We start from the raw sequence: 26,266 nt of genomic DNA on the forward strand, positions 1-26,266 counted from the left end.
ATCCAAACCTCTTGCTGTATGAATAAAAGCTTTCTGTCCCACTGTACATGGCATGGATGCACCTCCAGCCATCCCTCTGTCAAACTCCTGAAGTTTGCCGACGACACCACCCTTATTGGATTAATTTCCAATGGGGACGAGGCCGCCTACAGAGAGGAAGTTAACAGCCTGGCTTCCTGGTGCAGCCAGAACCACCTGGAGCTGAACGCTTCAAAAACTGTAGAGATGGTGGCAGACTTCAGGAGGAGCCCAGCCCAAACCGCCCCCCTCACCATGTGCGACTCCCCAGTTAAAACAGTGGAGTCATTCAGATTCCTGGGGACGATCATAGCACAGGACCTGAGGTGGACGGAGAACATCACCTCCATCACCAAGAAGGCCCAGCAGAGGATGTTCTTCCTGCGGCAACTGAGGAAATTCAGCATGCCGCGGAAAGTGATGGTTGAGTTCTACACAGCCATCATTGAGTCCATCCTCACCTCATCCATCACCGTTTGGTTCGCTGCCTCCACTGCCAAGGACAAGGGCAGACTGCAGCGGATCATTCGGTCAGCTGAGAAGGTCATCGGCTGTGACCTGCCGGCTCTCCAAGACCTGTTCCACTCCAGGACCAGAAAGAGAGCAGGCAAGATCATCGCTGATCCTTCCCATCCCGGTCACCACCTGTTCCAGAGACTTCCATCTGGGAAAAGGTTCCGGGCCGTCAGGACTAAAACCTCGCGTCACCTGAACAGCTTTTTCCCCATGGCAGTGGGGCTCACAAACAAGCCCCCCCCATCACACTGACTCTGCTGACCCCCCCCCCCCCCACCCTCGCACATAATTTATAACACTACATTATTGGCACTACCACCAATCTTTGCACCTTAAAACCGCACACAACACATTTACTGTATATATTATTTTTTCGATATTGTTGTTTTTTATATTGATGTTTATATTGCTCTATATTGTTGTTTTTATATTGTTGTTTGTAAAGTGCACCAACCACACCAAGGCAATTTCCTGTATGTGAAAATATACAAGGCAATAAAAAGAATTCTGATTCTGATTCTGATTCTATACTAAGACGTTTTTTTTCAGACTAACCTGCCTTAATGACTCTCTTCCGTCCCCACAACATTGTGAAACAAAATCAGCTCCTACCTCAAAATCTAGATGAGATATAACCTTAAAAAAAAAGGCATCATATGACTTATAAGGCCTATCTGGCCAAATCATTTTGTGACCAATGAGGGGGAAAGTTGGGGTCAGCCTCATTGGACAATGGAATGTCAGAAAACTGATACATATTTCACTGTCCTATAATTCTCCTTACAGGCCCCTCTCTATCTGCCTCGCATTCAGGGTGCACCTGAGATTGTGATGTCTACATGTTCACTGGTGACACAGCACCATTGGTAGATATTGTGTTGCAGCCAATCTCTTGACTGCACCATCAATTAATCCCAATCAAGCCTCCACATGGTCTGTTTACAGCAGAAGAGATCTCTCCCTCGACTGATAATCCTTTAACTGGCACAATCCACTTGTTTCACGAACACCACTTACGCGTGAGGAGGTGCGCATTTGTTTGATTTTCTCATTCCCTTAATCTATTCCACTAAAATTGCCAAAAGAAGAATTACACCATGATGCATTCAAGGTCCCGTTATATCCAATACTAGAAGATCACTTTATTTTTGAGAACATTTCTGAACAATTTAAATTATTGATAGAAACTCTAGCAACAATGTGACATCAGAGCTATAAAGAATAAAGCAGGAAAGGTTTCAGAGAGATAGGATGCTGGAAAATGGGTTTGGTTGATATGAGAGACTGTCGTAGGGACAACAGTCCCTGAGATATTAGACTAAATATTTAAGTCCAGCACAGTTTCAAGTGCAGCAGAGGATGGTAGTGGACAGTGACCTGCATATAGATGCCGATGCAGCAGTCTGAGTCAGAGAACTTTCCTCACAAGAGTTGAAATGTAAAAGCTGCTGTGACAAAATACGGCCAAGAGCTTTGGGCACTTTAAATGAGCAGCATGACAACATCCCCAAACATACAGTCAGAGTCATAAAGAGCAAGCAACAAGGAAAACGAAAGAAGTCCCATAACAGATGCTATGGTGCCCACTGAGCCCTGATGTCATCAACATGTCAGTCTGGGATAACACGAAGAGACAGGGAGAGAGGCTTTATTTACAGAGGAACTGTCTTAAACTGCTCGTATCTGTCACATAAGAACAAATCTGTTTGTGCTTGTTTGTCTTCTTGCTCATAATTAATTACCTCAATGTATAAAGCCTGACCTCAAGAAACAGCTTTGCAGGACCAATAGTAAATATTAGTAACTATGAGAGAATGAAAGACACTAACAGACAGAAAGATGAAGTACATGTGAGTAATGAAAGGTCATTGCAGGAAATGTTTTGCTTCTTACTTCAAATGTTTTTTTATATTTATGGGGCAAAAGAAAAACTATGTCAATAAAATAAATTGAAATAGTACAAATTCTTCCACAGACCATTTGCATTGAAATATAGGCTCAATTGTTTTTGCTCTGACTACAGTGAAATGCTGCTCGTAAACCCAGAAGGAACTCACAGCTTTGTTGTCTGTACGGTTCCATTGTTTCGTATAAGAACATTCACATTTTGAGCGTGTTTCTGTCACTACTGAGATATAAGAAAAAAACAACAAACAAAGACAGCATGTGGGCACTAACCTCCATTAGTTTGCAGAGCAGGGTGTGTCTTGAGGCTGTGTGTATATAATAAGCACACAACATACTGCTATTTGCTTCTTTAGTCAACAACCTACATCCAAGGCATACTTGACGCAACACTGCTTAGACTGGAAGGCACTTAAGATTGAGCTGCAGCTAAAGCACAATGAAAACTTTGTGAGAATAAGTGATCTCTGCACCCTAAATTTAAAATCTAAACTCTAATGTGTCGACATAAATCTCAACATAGCAAATCAAATGTCAGTGTCTGTGCTTCTGTATGAGTAAACTTATTAAATTACTACAATTATTTACTAATGTTTTTTCAAATAAATGCATTTTTTCTTCCTTTAAAAGGTTGTGATACAAATGGACTTAAAAGAGGAGATCTAGAAAAAAGTCTGACAGTCCTCCCACACTTCCTCCCAACCCTGAGGGCTCGACTACCAAAAAAGAAACTGTTGAAAACACACACAAAAAAAACTCTGAAAACCAGACAAGAGCACTTACACTGCACCTGCTTTTATATTCTGCACACAACCCACCAATGTTTTATCCGTGTGTGTGTGTGTGTGTGTCAGTGTGTAATACCTGGTGTATCTCCTGCCAGCCATTCTCATCCACACAGCCGACCTGGGCATGATCGTGCAGCAGCAGCTCACAGCAGTAGGGGTCTCCTCCAACCATCGAGCTGTGGTACAGAGGAGTCAACCCCCTACTGTCTTTATAGTCAGGTGATGCGCCCAAGTCCAACAGCGTCTGGTGGGAAAAGATGTTGGTTACAGGGGAATGATGCTTGAAGGTCTTCACACGGTCCCATCCATCATCATGTTCTATCATGTTACATCTGTCACCACCATGCAATGTGAAGGTCAAATACACCAGTACGTGTGGATGGATTATATACAGTAGCTGTTCTTACTGTTAGGTAATGGTGTGTCAGAGGAAAAATACTGAAACATTAGTAAAGATAGTTAATCTATGGTACTGATCAGTTCAGTCACACATGTAGTATACCAGCAGCAACAGCTGAAGTGTGTTACATGGCCCAGCGAGACTGCATTAGTTAAGTACCTATAACAATGTGGAACTAGCTAATTTCTATTTCAACAGTTCCTGCTCGTCATGAAATCAATTAGTATGACTCATGTAAAGCCTTTCATTTGGGATACAAGCCTCCTCAGACCAGACACATTCAGGGCCATTCAGTGAATATGCCAGTCCATTCACAGAGGGAGTATTAAGCCCCACATATTTAGTAATTGCTCAAGCACCCTCTGCTACAGATTGACTGCCTGCAAATTCTAATTTTCCATAGAGGAAGTTTGCAAGCAGGCAATTGGGTTTGCAAAAGAAATAAAAGCGATGATTCAGCTTTCTGCTGTGACTGTGTGTGTGTGTGTGTGTGTGTGTGTGTGTGTGTGTGTGTGTTTTACTCACTATGAGCGCTGTATGGTTCTTGCTGCGCACAGACTTGTGTAAAGCAGTAATGCCATCCTTTGTTCTGAAGTCCACATGTGCCCCTCCACTCTTCAGCACCTTGATGAGATCTGCACATCCCTCCAGCTGTGCCGCCAGTGTTAAAGGACATTCTGTAAAAATGCAAAGATGTATAAGCAATCTATATTTTCTACATGACATTAGTGATTTAAGCTAACGAATTAACTTCTCTCACAATTGAAGCTGTCAATATATGATGCCAAAATTTCCCAGTACAGTCATTCAAACTGTGGGTTTACATCTACAGTGGCTTTCCAGTTAGATAACTGCCTTGGCTGTCCTGATTGTCAGCCTCTGGTGGGCCTAAGTGGCCGCATCCTGTAGGTGTTAAACCAACCTATTCTCAGGTTGCTCTCGCTTCACAGCTCCTCTGTTAGACTACAGGTCACCCAACAGGGAAATCTCTTTTATGGCTGGACAAGCAGTTGCATAAACATGAGAAGATTAGCAAAGAGAGTAATCCAGCTTTACCCAGCTTGCATAGGGCTTATTTCAGAAAATCCATACATGGTCATTTTGTGGTGAAGACCGAGAGAGACAGAACAAGAGTGTGTGTGAGAGAGAGAGAAAGAGGGAGACAGAGAAAAAGCACAAGAGGATAAATAAATCACGGTTGACAAAAAGGCCAATCAATTAAATAGTGTATGGATGGACAATTTCTTAGCAGGGTTCCTTACCTCCTGTGTCTGGATCATGGAAGTTTGGGTCCAGGCCTTTCTCCAGGAACCTTGAAACCTTTTCAATGTTTCTCTGCTGCACATACTCCATAAACTTCTTCAAGTTTGCCTAATAGAGGGAGACAAGGGAACGGGGAGATTGGGAAGCAAGAGGAAGAGACAGCTGTGATTGGGTGATGTCAGACTCATGTGGATGGTAATGCTTAATAATGCAGCAGTTCAGAGATGAAAGCTAAAGTGTCTGCTCTCGGCTTCTGTGTTGCTAGGTTTTATTTTTGTTCCATCATACCAAGCAAATGGACCATGTGCAGTAGATATATGAGCAATTATAGGATGAACCAAAAAAGACAAGGCAAAGTGCTGCAAAGTAATGGAAACACAGCTTTTGCGCATCCCTTCCCATTGCTATGCACATGGTGCCTCACAACAGCTTTGTGTGGACGTCTACAGTGCACTGAGTAAAGTGGTGGTGTGGAAAGTTCAAACATGTTGAGCTTTCACCCCAGCTAGACTGACCTTAGTGGGCACAGCCAATCAGTGATGACCCCTGCTTGAACTGAAAAAATAGCTTGAACTGTAAAATTGTATTTTGCAATTTCCAGAATTGAAACATACAAAGTGCTGAACAGCAACGTGGAACACACAGCCCAGTACATCACGTTACATTTGATTTCACACACAGCCCAGTACATCACGTTACATTTGATTTCAGACTATTCTGCAGTGCCTGAGAGGCAATTTTAAAATCATTTTCATTAAACAAGATATACATGTGCAAATATGACCCCGCAAAATCCTAATGTATACACATATATACGTATAGTGTATATACTATACACTTCAGCGTGGCTTCTGCGTCCGTAGTGAACAGCAAAGCGCCGGCGCGCTAGGGATTAGCGCTTACGCCACGCATCGGCGTCGCTTCCGCGTCCGGTGTGAACCCGGCGTTAGACTGTTAGAAATTATCATACGCCACAATGTATTTATTGACCATCCACTACAATTACACTAGATAAAGAAGCTCAAGTATGTTAGGATCTTGGTAATTTAAACTATATTTAAAAAAAATTATGAAAACATTATAGCCTATGATGCATCTTGAGGACCTAATTACAGTTTCTGCAGTATCCCAGAGGAGCCTCAGAACTTTGATTATTATTGCACTCAAGGTTTCTGAGCCCAAGTCATTACATAACATCCACATGAGCAAAAGCTTCCACACACACACAAACACACACTGCATTTACAAACTTGATAATTTGCACAAGGCAGACAGGAATGAGAAGAGAATCAAGCAGCCGTTAGACACTCACCATATGCGGCATCATCTACCGTATATCCCTCGCCCTGAAAAGTCACACTCTACGATACCTTCCAAATCTCACATCACACAGCGGCTCTCGTCAAACCAAGTCATCTGGAGCCCGCCTGCCTCTACAAGCCTGCTTCGTGTTCACTCTGACACACTGAACTAACATGCCGCGAGGAGCTGCCGACCGCTACTCTCACCATCTCCAAGTCAGACTGAGTGAGAGAAATCCACTTTGGCTTTTTCCTTTTTTTCCAGATGCTCTGTGAGGCAGTTGTTATGGTGATGGGATACAAAGACAGCTCTGGCAGCCAATGTACACGAGTGGGAAGAGCACTGAGGTTGTGTTGTTCGAGTGTGTGTGTGTGCGTATGTGTTTTTGTATCCTGCACATTACCTTGATGGACGTTCAGGGATGATTTTCCACTGATCAGTTGGATCTGATGTGTGTTTTATTGCCTGTTTGACAGAGGGCTGACAAGAAGTCTTTGTAATGATTTATCTGCCATGGTGATGTTAATAAATATTTTCTCCCTCTTGCCATCATCCGTTCGCTCAAACACACAAAAATAAACACAAACAACCAGTGTAATCAACTGTCAGTGTCAGTCCAGGTCAAATTGATCAATAAAGATGAATTGTTCAAACAATATTTTGTGTGTATATTCCTCATACAGATTAAAGTCTCAGTTACATTTTAATTTGTTGTACAATAATATAAAGTAATTTAACAGATCTATTCACTATTAACTGATTTAAACATAAAATAAGGTAAAATACGTTCTGGTCCGCAAGTCAGAATAATCAGTGTGAGAGCTTTTCACTGCCATCATGTAACGCACTTGCTCCTGAGTGGTGTGAGCAGAGTAAGATATCCCATGGTGTGCAAGTGTGCACAGAAAGCCTACATACACACACTCACACAATACCAGTGAACTTATGTTAGGAAGGCGTTTTAAGGCAGGCAGGGACACATCGTTCCACTCGGTTGCAGTCCAAAAACCTCAAATAAATAAGTGAGTAGAGAACTGAAACATACGGTACTTTGCAGTCGTGGGCTACAGCAGTTAAAACTTGTTTCATGTTGTCGTATATGAAACGACCAAAAACGATCATGTAACTGTTTTTGTAAGACCAAATAATTTGTTATAACAAATACTAAAATCTATCCTACTACTAAATGTATCTACTAATTAACACACGTCAAAGGACCAGACCGTACTTTTCCTTCATTTAAAACGCAGCTAAGTAACAGCCAGAAATAAAGTGACTCAGCAATTAACTGATTTCCAGAACTTAAAATTAATTTAAGTTTAAAAAACAATACATTGTGTGAAAGACATTTCAACTCAAACTCTTTCTGAAGAGTCCCTAAATGTTATCCTTCAGAAACATAAAAAGAAGAATCTTACGAAATTTTAATACGCGCACCTCTTTTATGTCTGCTTCTTAAGATTCAGCAATTCTCTTTCTTCCTAACTTAATCAAAAACTCCCTGTCATGTTCTCAAGCTTCAGCAAAAACTTGGAGAAAAGCCTTCAGCTGGTACAGAGAGATAACTGTGGATTGTTTTTTGCATCCATCTTTGCAATGATTACCTATTACTCTTAGTAGCAACCTGCTTAACAGTAGATAGGTCTATCTATTGCATTTTCAGTCCCATTTATCAGTTTGTACATGTACAAGCAGCTATTCTGATTCACGAGTGAGTGATAAAAACCCTCTTCACACCTCATGAAAGACTAGTAAAGTATAATTTAAGAAGTAAAAGTACAAAATTGTTAAAGAAATAGAAAAGTAGTGTATATATAGTAGTGTCAGCAAGAATAAAACGTTAAATATTGTGAAAAAAACAACTCATCGACAGAAGTGGATGATTAACTGATATGTCCCATTCAACCTTAATCTACAGCAGTGGAAAGTGATCTTTGAGGAGGAATACAATTATTTAAATTTTTTTTAAAAACAGCGAACGTCCTGGAAATTGTTTTTCACTAAACCTTTAAATGAAACACCAACACAGCTGTTTTACCGCAGACTTGAAATATTACACAGACTATGCAGGTTGATTAATGAACGTGTGGTATCCATGTAGGTTCTCTGGCAATCGTCCCTGTTTGTAACAGCATGACAGCTTGTCTGAAACCACGGACTGCACAGCCGTAGGAGGCAATAACCCACTAACACAGAAACAACAGTCAATCACACTAATAGGAAAATGGTCGGGGAGCTGTGATTGAACTCATTTTTGGGTGAGTTGATGCTTTGCTGAAACCATATTGTCGGTTACTATTTCCGCATAAGAGCACAAGCACAATTACTGCTTAAAGGAACGCAGTGAACGTGAATTACATGTCCCTAATTTTGTAAAGTAAAAATCAATGTTTTTATTGGCCAGCCTTAAAGATCCAGCATACACACTAATGAGCCATACCATTATGGGCACTTACAGACGAAAGCAATAATGACATTACATTACATTACATGTCATTTAACTGACGCTTTAATCCAAAGCGACTTACATTTTTAGAACACTCATTATTTTATGAGGGGCCATCTAGGGGTTAAGTATCTTGCCAGGGACACTTAGGCATGCAGATGGGATAGAGTGGGATTCGAACCGGCGACCTTCTTGTTGCAGAGCACCCGCTCTATCCCCTAGGCCACGCTCTCTCTTATAATGTTGATTATCTTAAGAAGACGATGCATTTCTGAGTCTGGGAAACATTAGACGATAAGTAAAGTGTCAGTTCTCACAGTCAGTGTGTTGAGCACAAGAGAAATGGACACCTGTAAAGACCTGAGCGACTTTGACAAAGGCCAGATCGTTACAGCTTGACAACTGGATCAGCACATCTCTTAAAAGGCAAGAGTGGGCAGCTCCCTGTCAGAAGGGTTGAGCATCTATTGACAGCATTCGGAAGGAGAGATAAGCCAAAACACACCAGTGCCAGGGGATGGGATGGAACAAATCTGATCTGTGGTGACTTCACACTGAAACTTACAGGATTAAGAGGATCCTCTGTTAATATCTTGGTCCTAGCCTCACCCAGGTCAACACTCAAGAATCTGTACATGTTTCCATGAATGTTAATTAGTTGCAGAAACATGAATTCCAAGGTAAAACAGCATCACATACACAACAAGTGCACACACAAATGCATGTAATGGTCTTATCTACATCACTGCAACCACAGCCTTTTCCATGGAGGAAAGGGGGCCAAATTAAATCCGCAAGGACAGATGTGGAACCCTGTGTTGCCAATTTAAGAGAAGCTCGTTTTGAATAAAAGTTAGAAAAGGTATCTACAGACGTGACAGATGTAAATCCACACAGACACAAAAAGCTGCACAGAGAACTGAGAGAGGCAGACACAGGCCTGTTTTGCTTTAGCAGGAAAGATGTGCTCTTGGTCAGTCCTGACTAGTTTTGGCTAATGGAGAAGGAGACAGTTCTTATCTCTTTTCAGTAGCAATTCAATACGGATTAGCAACACAGCAGGAAACTCAGCAGCTGATATTCGTCAGTCATATAAGTCTCAGTCTCATGTCTCACATCAATTGCCCTTGAATCTCATACTTTAATTAAAGCAATACACGTGTTGGTCTGGTGTGATAAGATACTGTGACTGTTTGTAGCTATTTTTAGAGCCTGTGCCACTACATTTTATAAGGAACAAGTGGAGTTTGCATCACCCACCCCCAGTTAAATGTTGATGTGTCATGTATATCGTAGGTGTGTGTATGTGTGTAAGTCACCTCGTGTGATTAGAGTGGACAGCTAATGCAAGGCTCTTGTCATCTTATCACCGAGGGATGAAGAGAGCTCTTAGCGTTATTTCATCTTCCTCCATCCTATCGGTAAGTACTTTCACTGACACTTGGCCCTTTGGTGTCAGTGAAATTAACTATCGATTGATTTTATCAAAAGTAGGATCATTCACAGCAGATCATTCATTCAAAGACCTGATCCTGACAGAAATTACTCATGCAGTTTTACGTGGCTTTGAAACTGCGTGTGTATATTTAATGGATGTGTTGTACGGAAAACTAAGCTTTCTTACCACAAACTGAAAACAGGAAACACAGCATGAAGCATGTTGTGGTTGGGCTGTAATGGACGCAACTGCAGCATTTCTCATACATGCACTTTTCTTTTGACTCGCTTAGACTTTTGTGAGCAGAAGTATTTGTGGAGAGGGGTAATTACTCTATGTGCTGCCTCATTGCAAGCGTGTACTCTGGTATCTACTTTTTCAAAAGCGCAAAAATTTACGTCCTGTCATTCTCTAAACGCACTAACATACTTTTAGACTTTTTCGTTTTAAATTAAACAGAACATTGTTATTTCTGAAGTTTCTCTATTTGTTATCAATGTCAGTGATACGGTAAAGTTGCCACAAAGACAAATGTGTTGCATGGTTCTCTCACTCTCTTACTCGTTTTATTAGTCTGAAGTTACACTTACTGAGGTTGTGATTTTTTAGTTTGTTTTAACTTAAACAAACTAAAAAAGTTTTAGTTAGTTAGTAAGTCTATTTAACAACTTCTCTAAAGGAAATAGCCTCCTTATTCATCTTGATGCTCGACACAAGGTTTACGAGCCAGATCTCCGTATGATTAGAAATTAATCTTCCAGCTACAGTAATCTATTTGTATGGTCTGTGATTGAAATTTGTCCCTATGTTTAAAAAAGAAAAAAATATTCATCCACTTCTTGATGTTTCCAGAAAAGTATCTGATAAAGAATGTTATTAGTATAAATTATTGATAAAAGTAAGATCACTATACCGCTTTTCGAATCATTTGGTTTTAAACCTGGCTTTGAATATTTCCATATTTGGAGTATATTTATGTTTTATTTTCTTTGTTGCGCAGTGTATTTTTCTTTTAAGGAGTTTTGACTTCCTGGCTTCAGCATTATCTCTCTTAATTTTATGGCACGCCTAGATTTGTCCTGAGTACCTAGTAGCACCATGTGCAGCATCGCAAGCCTTTTCAGCTACAAGGGCACCGCAGATAAAGGCTCCTTCTTTTAGTCGAGTACACGGAGGAGCCTCTCCTCCAGCACTGGAGGGGGATTATCTGCCACTACCTGATAAAAGTCTTGGTAGGAGGGCAGAAATCACAGAGACAACACGACTCCCCCTGCCTCCACAAATGTCCTTGTGTCTGTTTTACTCAGTGTTTTCTACAGCTTTTCTCTTTTGGTCCTTTTCCTCCTTTTACAAAGCATCATGAAAGGAGGTTTGCAATGTCCTGTTCAATAGCTTATGTGCATCCATGTGTGATCAATACAGGGGTACCAATGTGTGTCAGACACTTTCACTAACCTATATTTACACTCATTACCACATGGCTATGTAGCCCCTGGTCCCTCACAGCTGGCCTACAGTACCCAGTGCCATGGATGAAAAGTAATTACAATGCACACCAACATAATGCTTATTCAGGAGGATCATGTACTGGCCTGATGCGAGATGGCCCGTAAATTACACACATGCTGTAAAGTGTCTCAGCTGCTTAGGCGATAAACACAGTGAGCCAGGGCAGTGGGTCATGGAGATGCTCTCGGGACCATCAGACATCAGAATGATAAGAGCACAGCCTTAACTGTTGGGAAAGAGCTACGGCCTTGAGTGGACACAGAAGCAATGCTTCACACTGCCAACACAGATTTCTGCTGTCAGTGCCAGGAGTATAACAGATTGTGTATCACTAAGAAAAGCAAATGGTCAGAGTCCAAGATATCACTCCTATCATGAGTCACTAAAATGCATCACGTTGTCTAATGAGCATATGTCAGAAACAACAACAACAACAACAACAATAGCGACAATATACTGGTTTCTCTGTTTGGTTAGCGCTGCTGTGCAGAGAGTATAGACAAGGCCTCGGAAAGTGCCCATTCATACAGTCCAACCAAAAGCATTTTCAGCATATGGAGAAGAGATGCATTTACTTGCAAACCAACTGTGGCAACAAAAATCAGTTGCACATTAAAAGAGACAACTACCTCTTCTGGTGTGTAGTCACGTCAGCAATACCAAACATCCACATCTGGCACAGTGTGTTCCTGATTCTTTTTCTACACTTTGTTGGCAGTCTCTTATATAAAGGCTGTAGCCTGAGTGGGCAGGCCTTGACCCCTTTCTCCCAAATGCTTTGTACAGAGGCTGTCCCTGCTGCAGGGGCACTGCATTTTAATTAGATAAACAAACCAAGAGACACACAATTCCAGATTAGATACATGCATACTCAGGGTGCATTATCATACCCACACTCACAAAACAGCTCTTAAGGGCAGTGATAAATACATTTACACCTCTGTTTATCAATGTACGACTCAACACCAGCATTTGTCTTCCTAAGTGTTTTGTTGGATTTGTGTAACATTTTTCCTTAGTGTTTAATCAAAAGTAAAATTCTGTCAAAATACAGCGGGGTGCAAAGTCTCAGAACACTTTCACAGTTCACTTGAATGTGAAAATGGTCTCAGATAAGAAAGCAAGTGGAAAAATGAATCAAGCGGTTCAAAAAATACAAGGATGATGAACCACTACAGCAAAGAAGAGACACTGCAGCTCCAAATCATGAGTTTTGTTGATCATGTTGTATAAATATGGACGGGAGCTCAGACTCAAGTTAAGTCATGTTGAGCCCCATGAGACATTTGTGATATTAGGCTACGTAAACTCAATTTCACTCGACTGGCAATAAAAGAAGCATCCGGAAAACTCTCTCAGGCTGAAGAAAATAAAAGCAAAAGGCATCATGTCAGCATACTAAGATGCACTTAAGGTCTTTGGCAAAACCAGTGAGCGTACACACTATAGTTATCAGGGTCATAAAGCATTTTCCGTTTGACTCAAGGCTCATGATGAAAGCAAGAGGCTTCTCTTTTCAAACATTCTTTTCAGCAGGAGAACAAAAAACACGGCCTAATGGCTTAGCTGGTTTTATTTGTCAGTTTTTTCTATAATTCATGGATTCATCAGAGCAAGTTTTCATTAAAAATGCAAAACAATGATGTGGTGTGGCAGAAACAAGAAAATGGAGACACGTGAGGGGAAGGAATGGAGGAGAGTAGGGCAGAGAAATGAAGAGAGAGAGAGAGAGAAGGATAAGAAACAACAGAGTAAAGCAATATAAATCTTATAGGTCTAGTATTTTACTCCGTTTTTAAAATTAGTTTCTCTTTAAACGTTAATCTAATTTAAGTTGTCTGTTACCTGTTAATACCTCATCCTCAGCTAGTGTAAATGTTACATTAGGTAAAATTCACTTAGTTGTCACAAGTCATATTATTTTTTCTTTTCATTCGATGCCTTATTTGCTAAAACACCAGCCATGCACCGGGGACCAGTAACATCTTAATCTGAATACACCAGTAAAGGTATTACACACTGGCAAACAGATATTTTTGATCACTTAAAATTATTTTACAGTACATATATTTTTGGTTCAAGTTAGTTCCCGGGTTTATTTCTGTTGACAACTGTAGTGACTCTCTCACTGTGAGTCAATCTAATTATAGCCAAAATAATGGCTCTGTGTCAAATGGATTCCTGACTGTCGGTCTGACTCAATGGGTTTACACAAAGCATTAGCATTCTATACTTCTATACACTATTCTATGCTTGGTTTGGTACGCCTTCTCTGCTATGATGGTAGAGCACTCTGACTAAAATGTTAAGTTGCCAATATATATTTATTTTGAGACATTTTTATTTCATTTCTATAACTTCACTATGTAATAATATTTTTGGTATTGTTGTACTAACCTCTTTAGAATGTTAAATCCTATTGTTTCCAAAGCTCTGAAATGTTTATGCATGCTGCAATAGAAAAATAATCCTGAAAGTAAAGATATATTTTTATGCTGGTTTTAAGTATTAAATGCCAAAATAAAATAAATTCATGCACTTAATATTTAAGAAATTTGGGTGGAATAATCCTTTAACAAATGAATACAGATTTCCACTGACTGATTTCTACTAACTTAAACATTTAGACGTCACCCACCCACATACACAGACACACACACAGACACACACACAGAGTTGAACAATATATCTTGCTGATGTATTTAGTTAAGCTACAGAACATATTAATTAACCTTCTTGGTTTAATGTGGTTATTTACACTCTCCTTAAAGACGCAGCTGCTGTGAACAGCTTCACGCCTATTAGCACAGATTGGTTTATTTTTGTGCAACGTATCCGTGCGTGCGTGTGTGTGTGTACGTGTATTTGTGTGTGTGTGTGTGTGTGTGTCTGAAAGCATTTCTGCCACCATCCGACTGTAATCTTCAATATCCATACTAACAGGCTTAAAGTGTAATAATCTCGACTACAAAAAGACAGATTTACAGAATTTCAGAGAGCATGGACTTGATCTCAAGGAATAGGATTTTCTATGAGAGAAATCTTGAACCTTTACTCTAAGGCTGCAGAATAAATCTCTGAGTAATTTGATACACTTCTAAGCTTAGGGGGAGACTAACACCACATGAAAAAGCACTGGAGGCTCAGGGCTGAAATTTAGTGGACTCATTCACACACATACTTACACATGCAATCACATCTACACAAACACACTCACACCAGCTTATGATTCTTATTTCAACACAGTAAACACACGTTATTCATGAAAATATCCCACACTAAGACGGTGATGGGGTTCTGTTACTATAGCAACAGCATCTAACACATCATTGACTGTAAATGTTTTTGTGTAATATGCAATTAAATTTCACTGCTCTGTGTTTATCATCATAATGCATGTTGCTCACTTTCAGGGTTTGTAGGCATTAGCAAAGTTCATTGTGGAGCAAACACATTCAGAAAACATTTCAGAGACCTTACACTGAGATTGATATCTGTTTTTCTAGTTTGAAGAGGGGGGCAGGGGGGTTCAGTTTTTTTTTATTGGTGTTTTTTGAAGTGTAATGGAAAGAAGATAAACAAAAAAAGAGACAAAGAGAAACAAAAGCGCCTCTTTGCATTCTTGCCTAAATCAAGCCTTTACCTGGACCCCTGCCATCCGCTGACACAGCATGCACATACCAATTTGGTAACTCTATTGTGTTGGGTATCTCTACATTTAAGCTTTTTAAATGAATAACGTTTAGAAATTAAAGCGAAACACAGTTATTGTGATGCAATTCTTCTAACAGAGACATGTCAAATCACTCTTAACTAACTGCTCCTGTTTGTTTTTATCATTCACACACAAAGCAGTAATCATAGTGTTGGGGTCAAATGAACGGTACAACGGTACATGTCAAAATGGATGTTTAAACTACTTTTCAACATTAAATGACACATGATAACTTTAAATAGTAATCCACAAAATTCAAAGCTGGCAAACAAACAAAATAAAGAACAAACTAAAGCTCACTCCGAAAATACCTCCTTCCTTAATGGGTATCTAGCTGAAAACATCATCTTGCACTGGTATAGCCCCGATGTGACAGTAAACTGAGTTTACTCTGGATCTCATGAGTCATTTTAGCAGTAGTGTGCTGGGTCTAACCTCTGTGGCCCGGCTCCTGGTCGCTCTCTCTGAAAGCAGAAGCATGGTGTCTCCTGAGTATTCCTGTTCAGCTGCACGGGATATATATATTTAAGCTTTGTCTAATATCTCGTACTCTATAGTTTGGGCAGGCGAGATGTTGTGAGCTTGCTCTGAGAGGACTGGCTAAAGGTCTGGAACAAAGCAGGGAAAAGCCATGGCCTTTTTTCCCCGCTCGTCAACACACTCAAAAACATGCAGAGCACAGGGTTATTGTACGTGGATCCCCAAACACATTCTGCTCCACACTCCACCCTTGCCACCCACCCTCCTGGCTAAACTGGCTTCATGGCTTTGTCAAGCATTGTCTTTTCCATCACTACAATTGACCTCTTGTTTACTTGCCAACTCATTAATGCAATAAAAGGAATGCATAGGCATAAAATAGAGCTCACAAGTGTTTTTTGCAGGGACACTCCACTTCGGTTGTCTTCGAAAGTAGCTTGAATTGGAGGCACTTACAATTATAATAAGGCCAATGTCATAACGTTTTGATCACATCATCTGGGGAATCACTGCAAATTATGTGTGTTAAAGATACTGATACATGGGGCAACAAATGTGTATCTTACATATGTATATTTCTCAGTATCTGAAATTGTTTGCCATTAAAATGGGTATCAGCGTCCCATTGGATTGACATGACATAAATAAACCTTCAGTTATACATGCTTGTGAGGTAGATAATATGTGTGAACTAAGATGAAGAGATGTGTTTTGTTATATTTTATGTTGAGAACCTCAGATGCTACAGAAGTGGTTTGAGTGTTTGTATTTGGATATTATCATACATTTTTCCACCATGTCACTGGAATCAATTGTAGCCACAGTGAAGGATGAAAACTTACCAAGTACTTATAAATATTAAGTCCATGTGCAGCCTAAATAAAATGAATTATGACAGCAGAGCATTATTGCTGCATTACAACATGTTTTTGTGTCTTTGTGTTTGTTAGCGTGGTGAGGGAGAATGCGGGGAATGCATGTGGTCATCAGTATCAAAGAGTCCAGAGAAAGAAAGAGCTGAATCAGGTCCAGTCATGTGCTTTCAGACAGACACACAAGCGGATACCAGAAAACAAGCAGACAGACAGACAGTAGGGGGGATGAGCCAGCGAATGAAACACAACTAAACAGATTGAAAGTGAACTGGTGCTCAGCCTAGGAGAGCATATGTCAAATATCGTTGAAAATATAGCAATAAACATCCTCCCCTACATTTGAGCCTTGGCTGCTAACAGGCCCACAGGCTACGGAGCAGAAACAGAGGAGGGCAGCCAGCCTGCTCCAGGCTGAGACAGGGGGTATGTGGGTAGTGTATTTATTCATGCAGATGATTATTAGAACTCTATTGTACTTTATGCCTCAGGCATCCTATTCTACAGTTATCTATTCATACTGCCTGACCTAGAATAATGGAGTTTCATGCTAGTGGGATGTTGCAGAGTATGGAGCAAGAGCTTTAGCCTGCCTTAATGTTTTATTACAAAATGGACTTGGGCAATGAGGCATAGAATAATCAATATCAAACAGCAAGTCCAGTTCCAGTTCAGTTAAATGGACGAATCCAAAAGGAACAATATGTGCACTTTATCAAAAGTATCAGTTTTTATAAAGTTTCCATCATGCATATACCAAAACAAATGGGTTGATATTATTTCCACATACAGTTTGTGAAGTTCACACTGCACAGTGTGAGCCATGATGCACACAGTGGGGGATGTATTGCATCCTCTCTGCTGTAGATGTAAAATTGACTGGTAGAAGCCAGACTGGGAAATAGTTTTGGTCAACCAACCTCTGCTCATCCGGTTGACTGTTGTCAATGAACCTTTCTTCTAAGATAAGAGCAATTAATTTCAACTAAATCTGTGAGCTCATTCCTTCAACGTCTGCTTCACCATCTGCAAATATGACCCTCATTTTTACATATCAATAGAACTGGTTTAAAAGAGATGATATGGAAACATATGCCTCCTTACGGCACTGACATAAAACTTAACTTGAAAGAAGAAAACAGCATTAACTATGAGCAAACATCCACACAGAGCTTACTGGGGTGTATTATGAGCAGCCTAGAGCTATAGTTTGTACATGGCCTGGTTTCAGAGGATAAACACAATCAATTCATTCGTTCTCTTCGGTTTAATCACCATCTATCTCACACACACAAAATATTTACAACCTGCAGAGTTTGAGAGAACATTTAAACACAAAATAATGAACCGCTGCAATGCTATTCTCAATGAAAATTCTCATGAAAGAGTTGGACTTCCCGGGTCTCCATTCATTTGGCTGTCAAGCACAACGCTGACTCAAAGAAGATACAACGCAATTAACAGATAACACATTATTAACATGCTTATGTTTCAAACATTGAAACAGTTTGAATAATGGATAGATAAAGCTCAACAAAATGCATAATAGTAATATAGTAATTTTAGAAAAGATAAAAATTGATATGAAGAAAGGACACAGTGCTTTCCAAACTGGACCCAATCATGTAATGAGATGAAGCCAGCCAATATGCCACTAAACATGTTGACATACTCACTCATTACATTATAAGATACCCAGTGCTCCTGTTTCACATCAAACTCCAAAGTACTCCACCTTGATTTTGAACTCAGCTACACATCTGTTAAGTTTGCGACTGTGTCTTATATGGTTGTGATGCCATCAGGGTGAGAAAATCTGTTCACACACACCTAAACACCTGCCAAAGAGCTAGTTTGTACTACAGTTGACTGATTGTCATCATAAACCACAATCGAAGACACAAAATCTGCTTTCACAGCTGGTAACAATAGGTTATTATACACCGTAAATCATTAATTGACCTTATGAGCAGTCGGTGTGGAATATATTGTAGTGTAGCTCAGGTCACATTACCGCAGGGCATCTGGTTGCCCGCTGCTAGCTGCTGAGTCCTTAGTGACTAAGACTGACAGCTCAGAGACTGTCAACGGAGTTAAAAGAAAATACTGTATGTGGCAGTTACTTAGCTTAACAAGTTTACCCATTGTGCACCGGCCATGATTGTATGCTGCCTTCTCAGCCCTTTGCAGCTTTGTATCTCCCTGATACAAACACACACACAGAGAGAAGCTGTCTCCATCAGAGAGCATCAGTGACAGGTTATGACAGCAATGTGTGACAAGCAGAACATTGTGATAACAAAGAGTAAGACCAAAGGGCAAGTTCTGTCCTACAGAGACCCACTGACAGATTCTTCCACACACATAGTTATGTGCATGCATAAACTTATTCATACATGCTTGCACCCACACACACTTGAATGTGTGCGAAACCAAGATATTACCACACACAAAAATAATTTGCCCCCAACTGCAAGATCCAAAAGTAAAACAAAACCACGCACACTAGTGACAGAGAAACATCACCACATCCTCAGACATATCAGGTACACACAAACAAACAGTATACACACAGACACACTAATCCAAGCCCACAGTTGGTAACTAAACCAGTGCAGAGAAAAACATTAGCATTCTGTCAGGGTGTCAGACAAGACTGCACCAGCTCTTCACACAGCCAACATGCAGCAGAGCATAACAACAGAACGAAAGCCAGAGAGAGGGAGAGAGCAGGAGACAGGTAGACAGGGATGGGTGGGGGAGTGTTTTTGAATAATTAGAGGTAGAAAAGTGTGAAAAAGAGAGAGACAAAGAAAAAAAGCATTTACACAGCAGATCATGGTTAAATTGAATTAAAAAAGATGGTGAGAGCAATTGGGGTACCTTACTATTGAGTCTGGCCTTCCTGGCTTCTTTAGATTTTTTTCCCCCTCTCACGGGTGCTTGTCTTCTGCCCAGAGCGGATCCCATCTCATTTACACACTCACACACACACACACGACACGCTCCCTGTACACATGCACTCCCGAAGGTCAGCTACAGTCCCAATGCCAAAACATCCTCCACATGGCCATATACTGTCCCCCTCCTCCTCGTGTCCTCTCCTCTTGTTCTCTCTCTCCTTTGCTAGCTCTGTTCTTGTCAAAGAAGCACATGCGGACTCACATGGTCACGCACACCAACACTCAACAGAGCACAGACGCGCACAGTGACTCCTGTGCATGCACAGACAGAAGGAGAGATGGTAAGGGGTGATATTACGGGATGCTGACGAGAACAGAGAGAGGGTGGGGGGGAGAGAGAGAGAGAGAGAGAGGGCTAGAGAGAGAGGGCTAGAGAAGAGGGAGGGAAAATAAAAGGGAGGGTTGTCAATAGGGGATACATACAGGGATTCCCTAATGGAAAATATCCTCTCATCCTGTGCCATGCAGCAACTACTTGTGCATGTGTGTGTGAATAATGCAAAAATCCCACATCAAATTTGATGCTGGCTTCAGCTGCAATAACACTGCGGTGTTAGGAGAGTTTTTTGAGCTCTACGAATGTTCCATGGGATCTGGTATCTCAGAACAATATCACACCTACAATGAGCTTCATCCTCTGTGTAGTTTCATTGTAAACTGAAAATAATGCAGGAATTCTCATTCATAAATACAATAAGCTGCTAACAACAATACAAAGCCTTGGCGTAGGAGGAATAGCATTAGTCTGCAATATGTTTTATGTGAGAGTCTTTTGTGAATTGTGCTCTCCCACGTGTACACCAACGAAAATGTGGCATGTATGAGTTTAGCTTGTGTTTCAAACTGGAAAAGACTAATCTGATTTATCCCGAGAGCAATTTTGGATTTTAATACTGCAAGTGATTTCTAGACTGGTTCATTATAGTAACACATATGAAATGCCCTCGTTCTGGCTGTGTGCTCTGTGGCATTCGTGACCACATTACCAAATAGTGCGTTACTAAATGCTCTCTACTACTGTATGTGCCTCATGTATTTTCTCAAACTTATCCCCTCCCCGTTGTCCATCTTTATGCCCAAGGCTTTCGTTCATTATATGTATGATTTGACCTACCTTCTTATCAAATGGAAATCCATAAACTGTGAACTGCATGAGGTCTGTTAAGGACTGTCTCGTGAATTAAGAGTTCCTCACAAGGTCACAAACATTTGCACAGATGAATCCCCCGTCTCAGCTAAACCATTAGTACCTTGCTCCTGATGAATAAGACAGCAAGAAGTAGGTGATCTTGCAAGTAAGTGCTTATTCATTTGCTTGAGTGCGGTTCATATGATTTCAATCAGTTCCAGCCCACAGAGCTTTATCTTAAATTCTCGTTAGATCACGCTCACGACTAAACACATCATTGGTGTTGAATGACGCACACCCAGAATAGTTCCCTTCGATGTGAAGGCATAAAATACCTCTACTCAATATACTGCATCCAATGGCTTGTGTAGAATGCTAGTGTGTTGAATGAAGTACTGACACATACTGTATGCAGAGTAGACCACATACAATTATTTTCTCAAATGGGAAAATTTGAAAGTAAAGCTTTGCATTTTAGTTTATATTAAGTTTCAGTGAAATTACTTGGAGGATCATATATAAAAAAAGGGGGTGGACAAGGAAGCAATGCATTTTTCAATCTGATGTATCACTTGGCTGATCTTCTACACCACACAAGTGATCTTTATTCATTAAAATAATATTAAATGTAAATTGTCGATTCATCCACGCTTCATGGTTAGACTATGAAGGTCTGCTTGGGTCAGGTGAGGAGGGGAAAAAAATATCAATTTTGACCTAATTTTAAACTTTAGCCTGCGGCAATCAGCTGCATACTAGCAAAGTAGGCTAATGCTTGACCTCTGCCTCACTGGGCAGCTCGCTGCACATTGAATAGTGATCACTGTGACTTCCGAGGTTGCAGGAGTCATTTGTGACAGGATTTCCCTCTTAACCCCTGGACATCATTATGCAACAGATGCACAATTACCAGAAAGAAACATCAGCCTACAAAGTAAGCATACTTGTGGTTTGTGTGAACAGGGTGTCCTTAGATTCCCACCTGAATTATTGTTTCAGTCCATCCTTGGCTATAAGAGTCACACTTTTTTTTTTTTTTCATTTTAGAATTTCACGGATTGCACTTCTCTCTCTTGCCAGATGATGTATGTTGTGAAAATACCACTTTAGCTGCAGCAGGAGAGGAAGTAATCTAGGTTTGAATATGTCAGGTTAGAAAAAATATAATATTTAAGAGCATGACTCATCAGACTTATGAATCCTTTTCTATATCTCCCTCTCATTCAACATTTCAAACTTTCTTTCTCAGGGAGCCTCAATATAGGTACGCAGCCAAAAGCTCATCCCTTAAGTATGATTCTTAGGACCAACAAAATGATAAAAAAAAGTGTAATTCTGTTGGCAATCAACATATGTTGTACACTGAAATGTTATTTCCCTGTTAAGTTTGGCAATAGCTGTAAAATGATCTTTTCCCATAGAAAAGAGGGAAAACAGCTGCCATTAGAACAGCAGGCCTTACTATTCTTTTCTCTCACATAACTGCACCATCGACACTATTGATTCCCCCCTTGTGTAAATCTCCTGCCCTCTGATGGGGTTTGGAGCAAATGCATTAAATTCTTGTCCATCTGCTCTACTCACTACACCCACATAAATGCACACAAAAACATGTATCTCTCTCTCTCTCACGGTCAATCTCAGTCTCAAAAAATCATAGTCTTATTTGCATCTCCCGGTACTTCAGAGCTACCACTTTAGCTCCAAACGTAAAGTCATTTCAGATGCCGTCACTGCCCACACTTTCATTCTTTCTTTGTGTTGGCATGGCTTTTAAGCGATGCATCCACTGAAGGGCAGCACAGAGTCGAGAGTTTCTGACAGCAACTAACATGGCAATGGTGGTGAAGGTTGTGATTATACAACTCTTAAATATCCTTGTCCCAAAGTTACATTGTACAGATGTTTGGCAGAAAAAGTTTTGCTAGTATTGACATTTCTTCCTCGGTGTCTTACGTTTGAGTCTCGCTTGAACAATTGTCTACACTGGCCCCCACAATTTCCAGAATTACTACATTTTTTCTGTTTTTCCCATATCCGAAAAAGCTTTCAAAGGATGTGCACAAATCAAATGAAAAGAACGCAGTGTACGGACAGAGGGCTCCATCTGTTATCATATTTGTATCTAATGTTGAGCATAAATTAGTCTGCTCCCTATCATCAGCACACACTGGCTGGAATATTGTCTATTCTGCTCAGGAGCCAGATCTATTCTCCTCCTTTTTATCAGCAATCCTACCAACCTGCTTGCCCTTGACCACCTACTGCATGGGTTAGCCGTTTGGTTTGTCAGATTGAACGACTTTTTTAGTGTTGTCCCTATAACCCTGCCAATCCAACAAATTTAGATTGGTAAAGCATTTTAAGAACAAAAAGAAGTGCTTCGCTGAGTATTTTGGCAGAAGCAATTATGCAGGAAGGGTGAAATGTAGGAATGGGGTGACATATGATGGGAAACAAATGCAACCATTATGACTTTTCAAGCATGGGTGTAAGGGTTCTGCATGGTCTAAACAAAGTGTTCAATTACACATGAATGAACCATATATTGTACTGCTGATGTGTCAGTCACTCAGTTGAGAAGGTTGAACAAAGAAAAAGGTCTTCAGATGTCTCGATGACAGACGGCACACAGATCTTACCTTGGTGTGGAGCTTTGAGAGCTGCTTTTCATCCAGGTGAGTCTGAGTGTAGACACGTCTTTTATAGCGGAACTGAAAGAGAAGAACATGGACATAAGACACAATAAAGGAATTTATTTACCTATGTTTGTGTTTATGTCTTGATTTCAAAAGACTAAAAAAGAACAGCAAACAAAAACAAACTCATAACAGAGCTATTAATTTAAGTTTTTTTCAAAATTATGCTTCAACAACTGCAAAATCATCGGAGTTGGATTTTGTTCTCTATACTTGACAGCTTTGGGCTCCAAAAGCTGTTTCCCAACTTGTCCAAAGCCAGGTCATTCACTAAGTCCTTGTCAAGCGGTTTGTTTAACGGGCAGGTTCATGAACACTGACAGCCTGTCATAGTTTTAAAAACCTGTATGTGTGTTGTCTGTTTGTGAGGGTAAACACAGGCTAAATCTGTGACAGAACAGTGCTGCTAATCCAAACCTGTCAATCATCGCCACACAGCACAGGCCTCAGGGAATAACTGCTGGTCAATCAATAATGCACGCATACGCATAATCGCGCACACACACACTTAAGCTTTTCCAAGTACAACTACGACTGTATCATAATAAAATTCTATATTGACAAAAACAACATCTGAGCAGATAAACTTCTTCCCTGAAACTCACATAAATGCATCCTTGTGCATCACATTCAGTTTACAGCTTTAATGGCATATGCATGAAGTATTGCCAACTGGACACAATGGGGGGCACACAGCCAGAAACCAACAAAATGAGATTAAACACAACTAAATATTTGCTGTCTACCACTCATCTGCCATCTTACAACAGATTTATGACTATGCAGAATCATGACATTGCCCCCAAGTGTTTCAGTATAATACACAGAATAGCTGATGCTATGTGCATTACTTGGATTGAGTGCATTAGTATACAAATTTGGTAATTTCTTAATGCAGAGTTATCTAGGTATATTAAACTGATAAAAGATAAGAGAAGATTACATCATTATTAGTCAAAACTAAAAAATAACTTCACTAAATACATAATAAAGACCTTTTAATAAACATCTGTGTTACATTACCCAAAGCAAGTTTTGACCCTTGTCTGTAATAAAAGCGGTTTCATTCAATACATCTCAGTTTCACTTTAAACTGGGGCTTGAAGAGGATAGTAAATCTTCAATATGCTCTCCATCTCTTCATGCATCATAAAACTAGAGAAAATAGAGACGACCAGTCAAAAAACTTCCTGACATCTTTACAGCATCTGTAGCAACACATATGACCAGCGATTCTTTCAGATCAAAAACCGTGATGGAAAAGCAATACGATTATTTCTAAGAGATGCAGACAACACACTGAGTCACTGAGCACAGTATTGTTGTTGCTAGGTTTGACTGACGCATAAAATCAGAAGGATCAAATTGCATGTATCGTGTACGGACATAGTAATTGAGATTATTTAAAGAAGCATGTTAATTTTAGTATACCTGATGTACTCAAGCTAGATCACTTAATGGGCAGAAGGAGTAAATACCCTTTGGGGAGGCTTAGAAAGAACCCGGCTAATTCTGGCACGGATCCAGAAAATTGGTAGATGGAGAATATATTTTTCAACCATTTATTAATTTGTTCACTTTCTTCCCTGGTACTGATTTATGGATCCTGATAAAAACAGGTCAAGCATATTTATGGGACTGATGCGTACGAGTGTGTGCAATAATGTGGTGCAGTTTGATTGATTTTAAGGGTAATGTTGAGCCTTGGTGGACATAGGCACTCTATTGAGCGTCATTCAAGTTTTAATGCTTTATGCATACTCTACAAACTGTAGGTCTTTATGAATGAAACAGGATAAGGGCTATGATATTTTCTGTAGCTATGGTTTGAGGTCTTGTAAAGTGATAGTGTGTTAGTTGACTGGTATGCAAACGATAGTCTGGTGCTCAGCTTTAATAACTTGCTACGCATGTGCCTGGTATTCATAAAACACTGCACATATACTCCACAGAGCAAATTATCAATATTGTAATCCAAAAGTTTAAAAAACATAACTATGATGTGTATATGCAGTGCACTGTTCTGATGCCTCAGAACAGGCCTTTTTTGGTTCTCTCAACAGAGAAAAAATGAGTCTGACTGTATTTACCACCTATTTTTTAGCCTTTCACTCCCTAAAGCCTCATACACATGATCTATATCTACCTCCAGGTAAGGTACAGGGGCGATGGATGGAAAGGGGTATTCCCTTAGCTGTCTCTCCTCATCCAGAAATTTGCCAGCCTTGCCATTGTAAGCTGGCTGGAATAGGCCATAGTTGAGGACATCCTTCAAGCTGTGGTTTAGAGTGCACAGGATTCTCTGCTTGGACAGCCAGATAGGAACATCCACATTGAATTTCATACATTTCTGTGGACACAAGAGCAGAAGAGGGAGGAGGGTTAAGAACATGTCACGTTTCTAAATATCACATATATACTTCAGCTGAGTAAAACCAGAGATTAAAGAGTGATCTTTTTCTGATTCACATCAATATAACATTTAGCTGCTCTTTCATCAGAAAGACATGTATTTAACTTCCAATGTCATGCCCAGGGGAGAAGCTGGGTCTTTCATTGTAATAAATGATTCATATTGGCCTAGTAGTATTTCACCATTTTCCTTTTCTTTTCACAAAAGGTCATCCCAAGAGCCATTGGACGTTACCATACTGAAGTAAACAAAATGGTTATAAAAGCAAAAGCTGTTGCAGGAACAAGCTCTTGACACATATATTTCAGCCACATAAATTTGACTTTATGTGTCAGTGTGCATTATTCATGCTCTGACAATTAGGCTGGACAATATGAGATGTCTAAACAACGACCTGCAGCAGCTCTGGG

General features: G+C 40.2%; 1 protein-coding gene across 2 annotated transcripts in view; it reads right to left on the minus strand.

Moving 5' to 3' along the window:
* The window catches only part of shank3a (SH3 and multiple ankyrin repeat domains 3a), a 175,690-nt gene that overhangs the window by 72,613 nt on the left and 76,811 nt on the right, over positions 1-26,266 (minus strand). For both annotated transcript variants that reach the window (XM_062390464.1, XM_062390465.1), the window contains 5 exons: positions 25,590-25,793; positions 23,387-23,458; positions 4,890-4,998; positions 4,153-4,304; positions 3,304-3,471 (listed from right to left, as the gene is read on the minus strand). In XM_062390464.1, coding sequence (XP_062246448.1) covers positions 3,304-3,471; positions 4,153-4,304; positions 4,890-4,998; positions 23,387-23,458; positions 25,590-25,793 — 705 coding nt within the window. The remainder of the gene's footprint in view (positions 1-3,303; positions 3,472-4,152; positions 4,305-4,889; positions 4,999-23,386; positions 23,459-25,589; positions 25,794-26,266) is intronic.

This window comes from Platichthys flesus, chromosome 6 (genome assembly GCF_949316205.1).
Source record: "Platichthys flesus chromosome 6, fPlaFle2.1, whole genome shotgun sequence".
Classification (NCBI taxonomy): Eukaryota; Metazoa; Chordata; class Actinopteri; order Pleuronectiformes; family Pleuronectidae; genus Platichthys; species Platichthys flesus.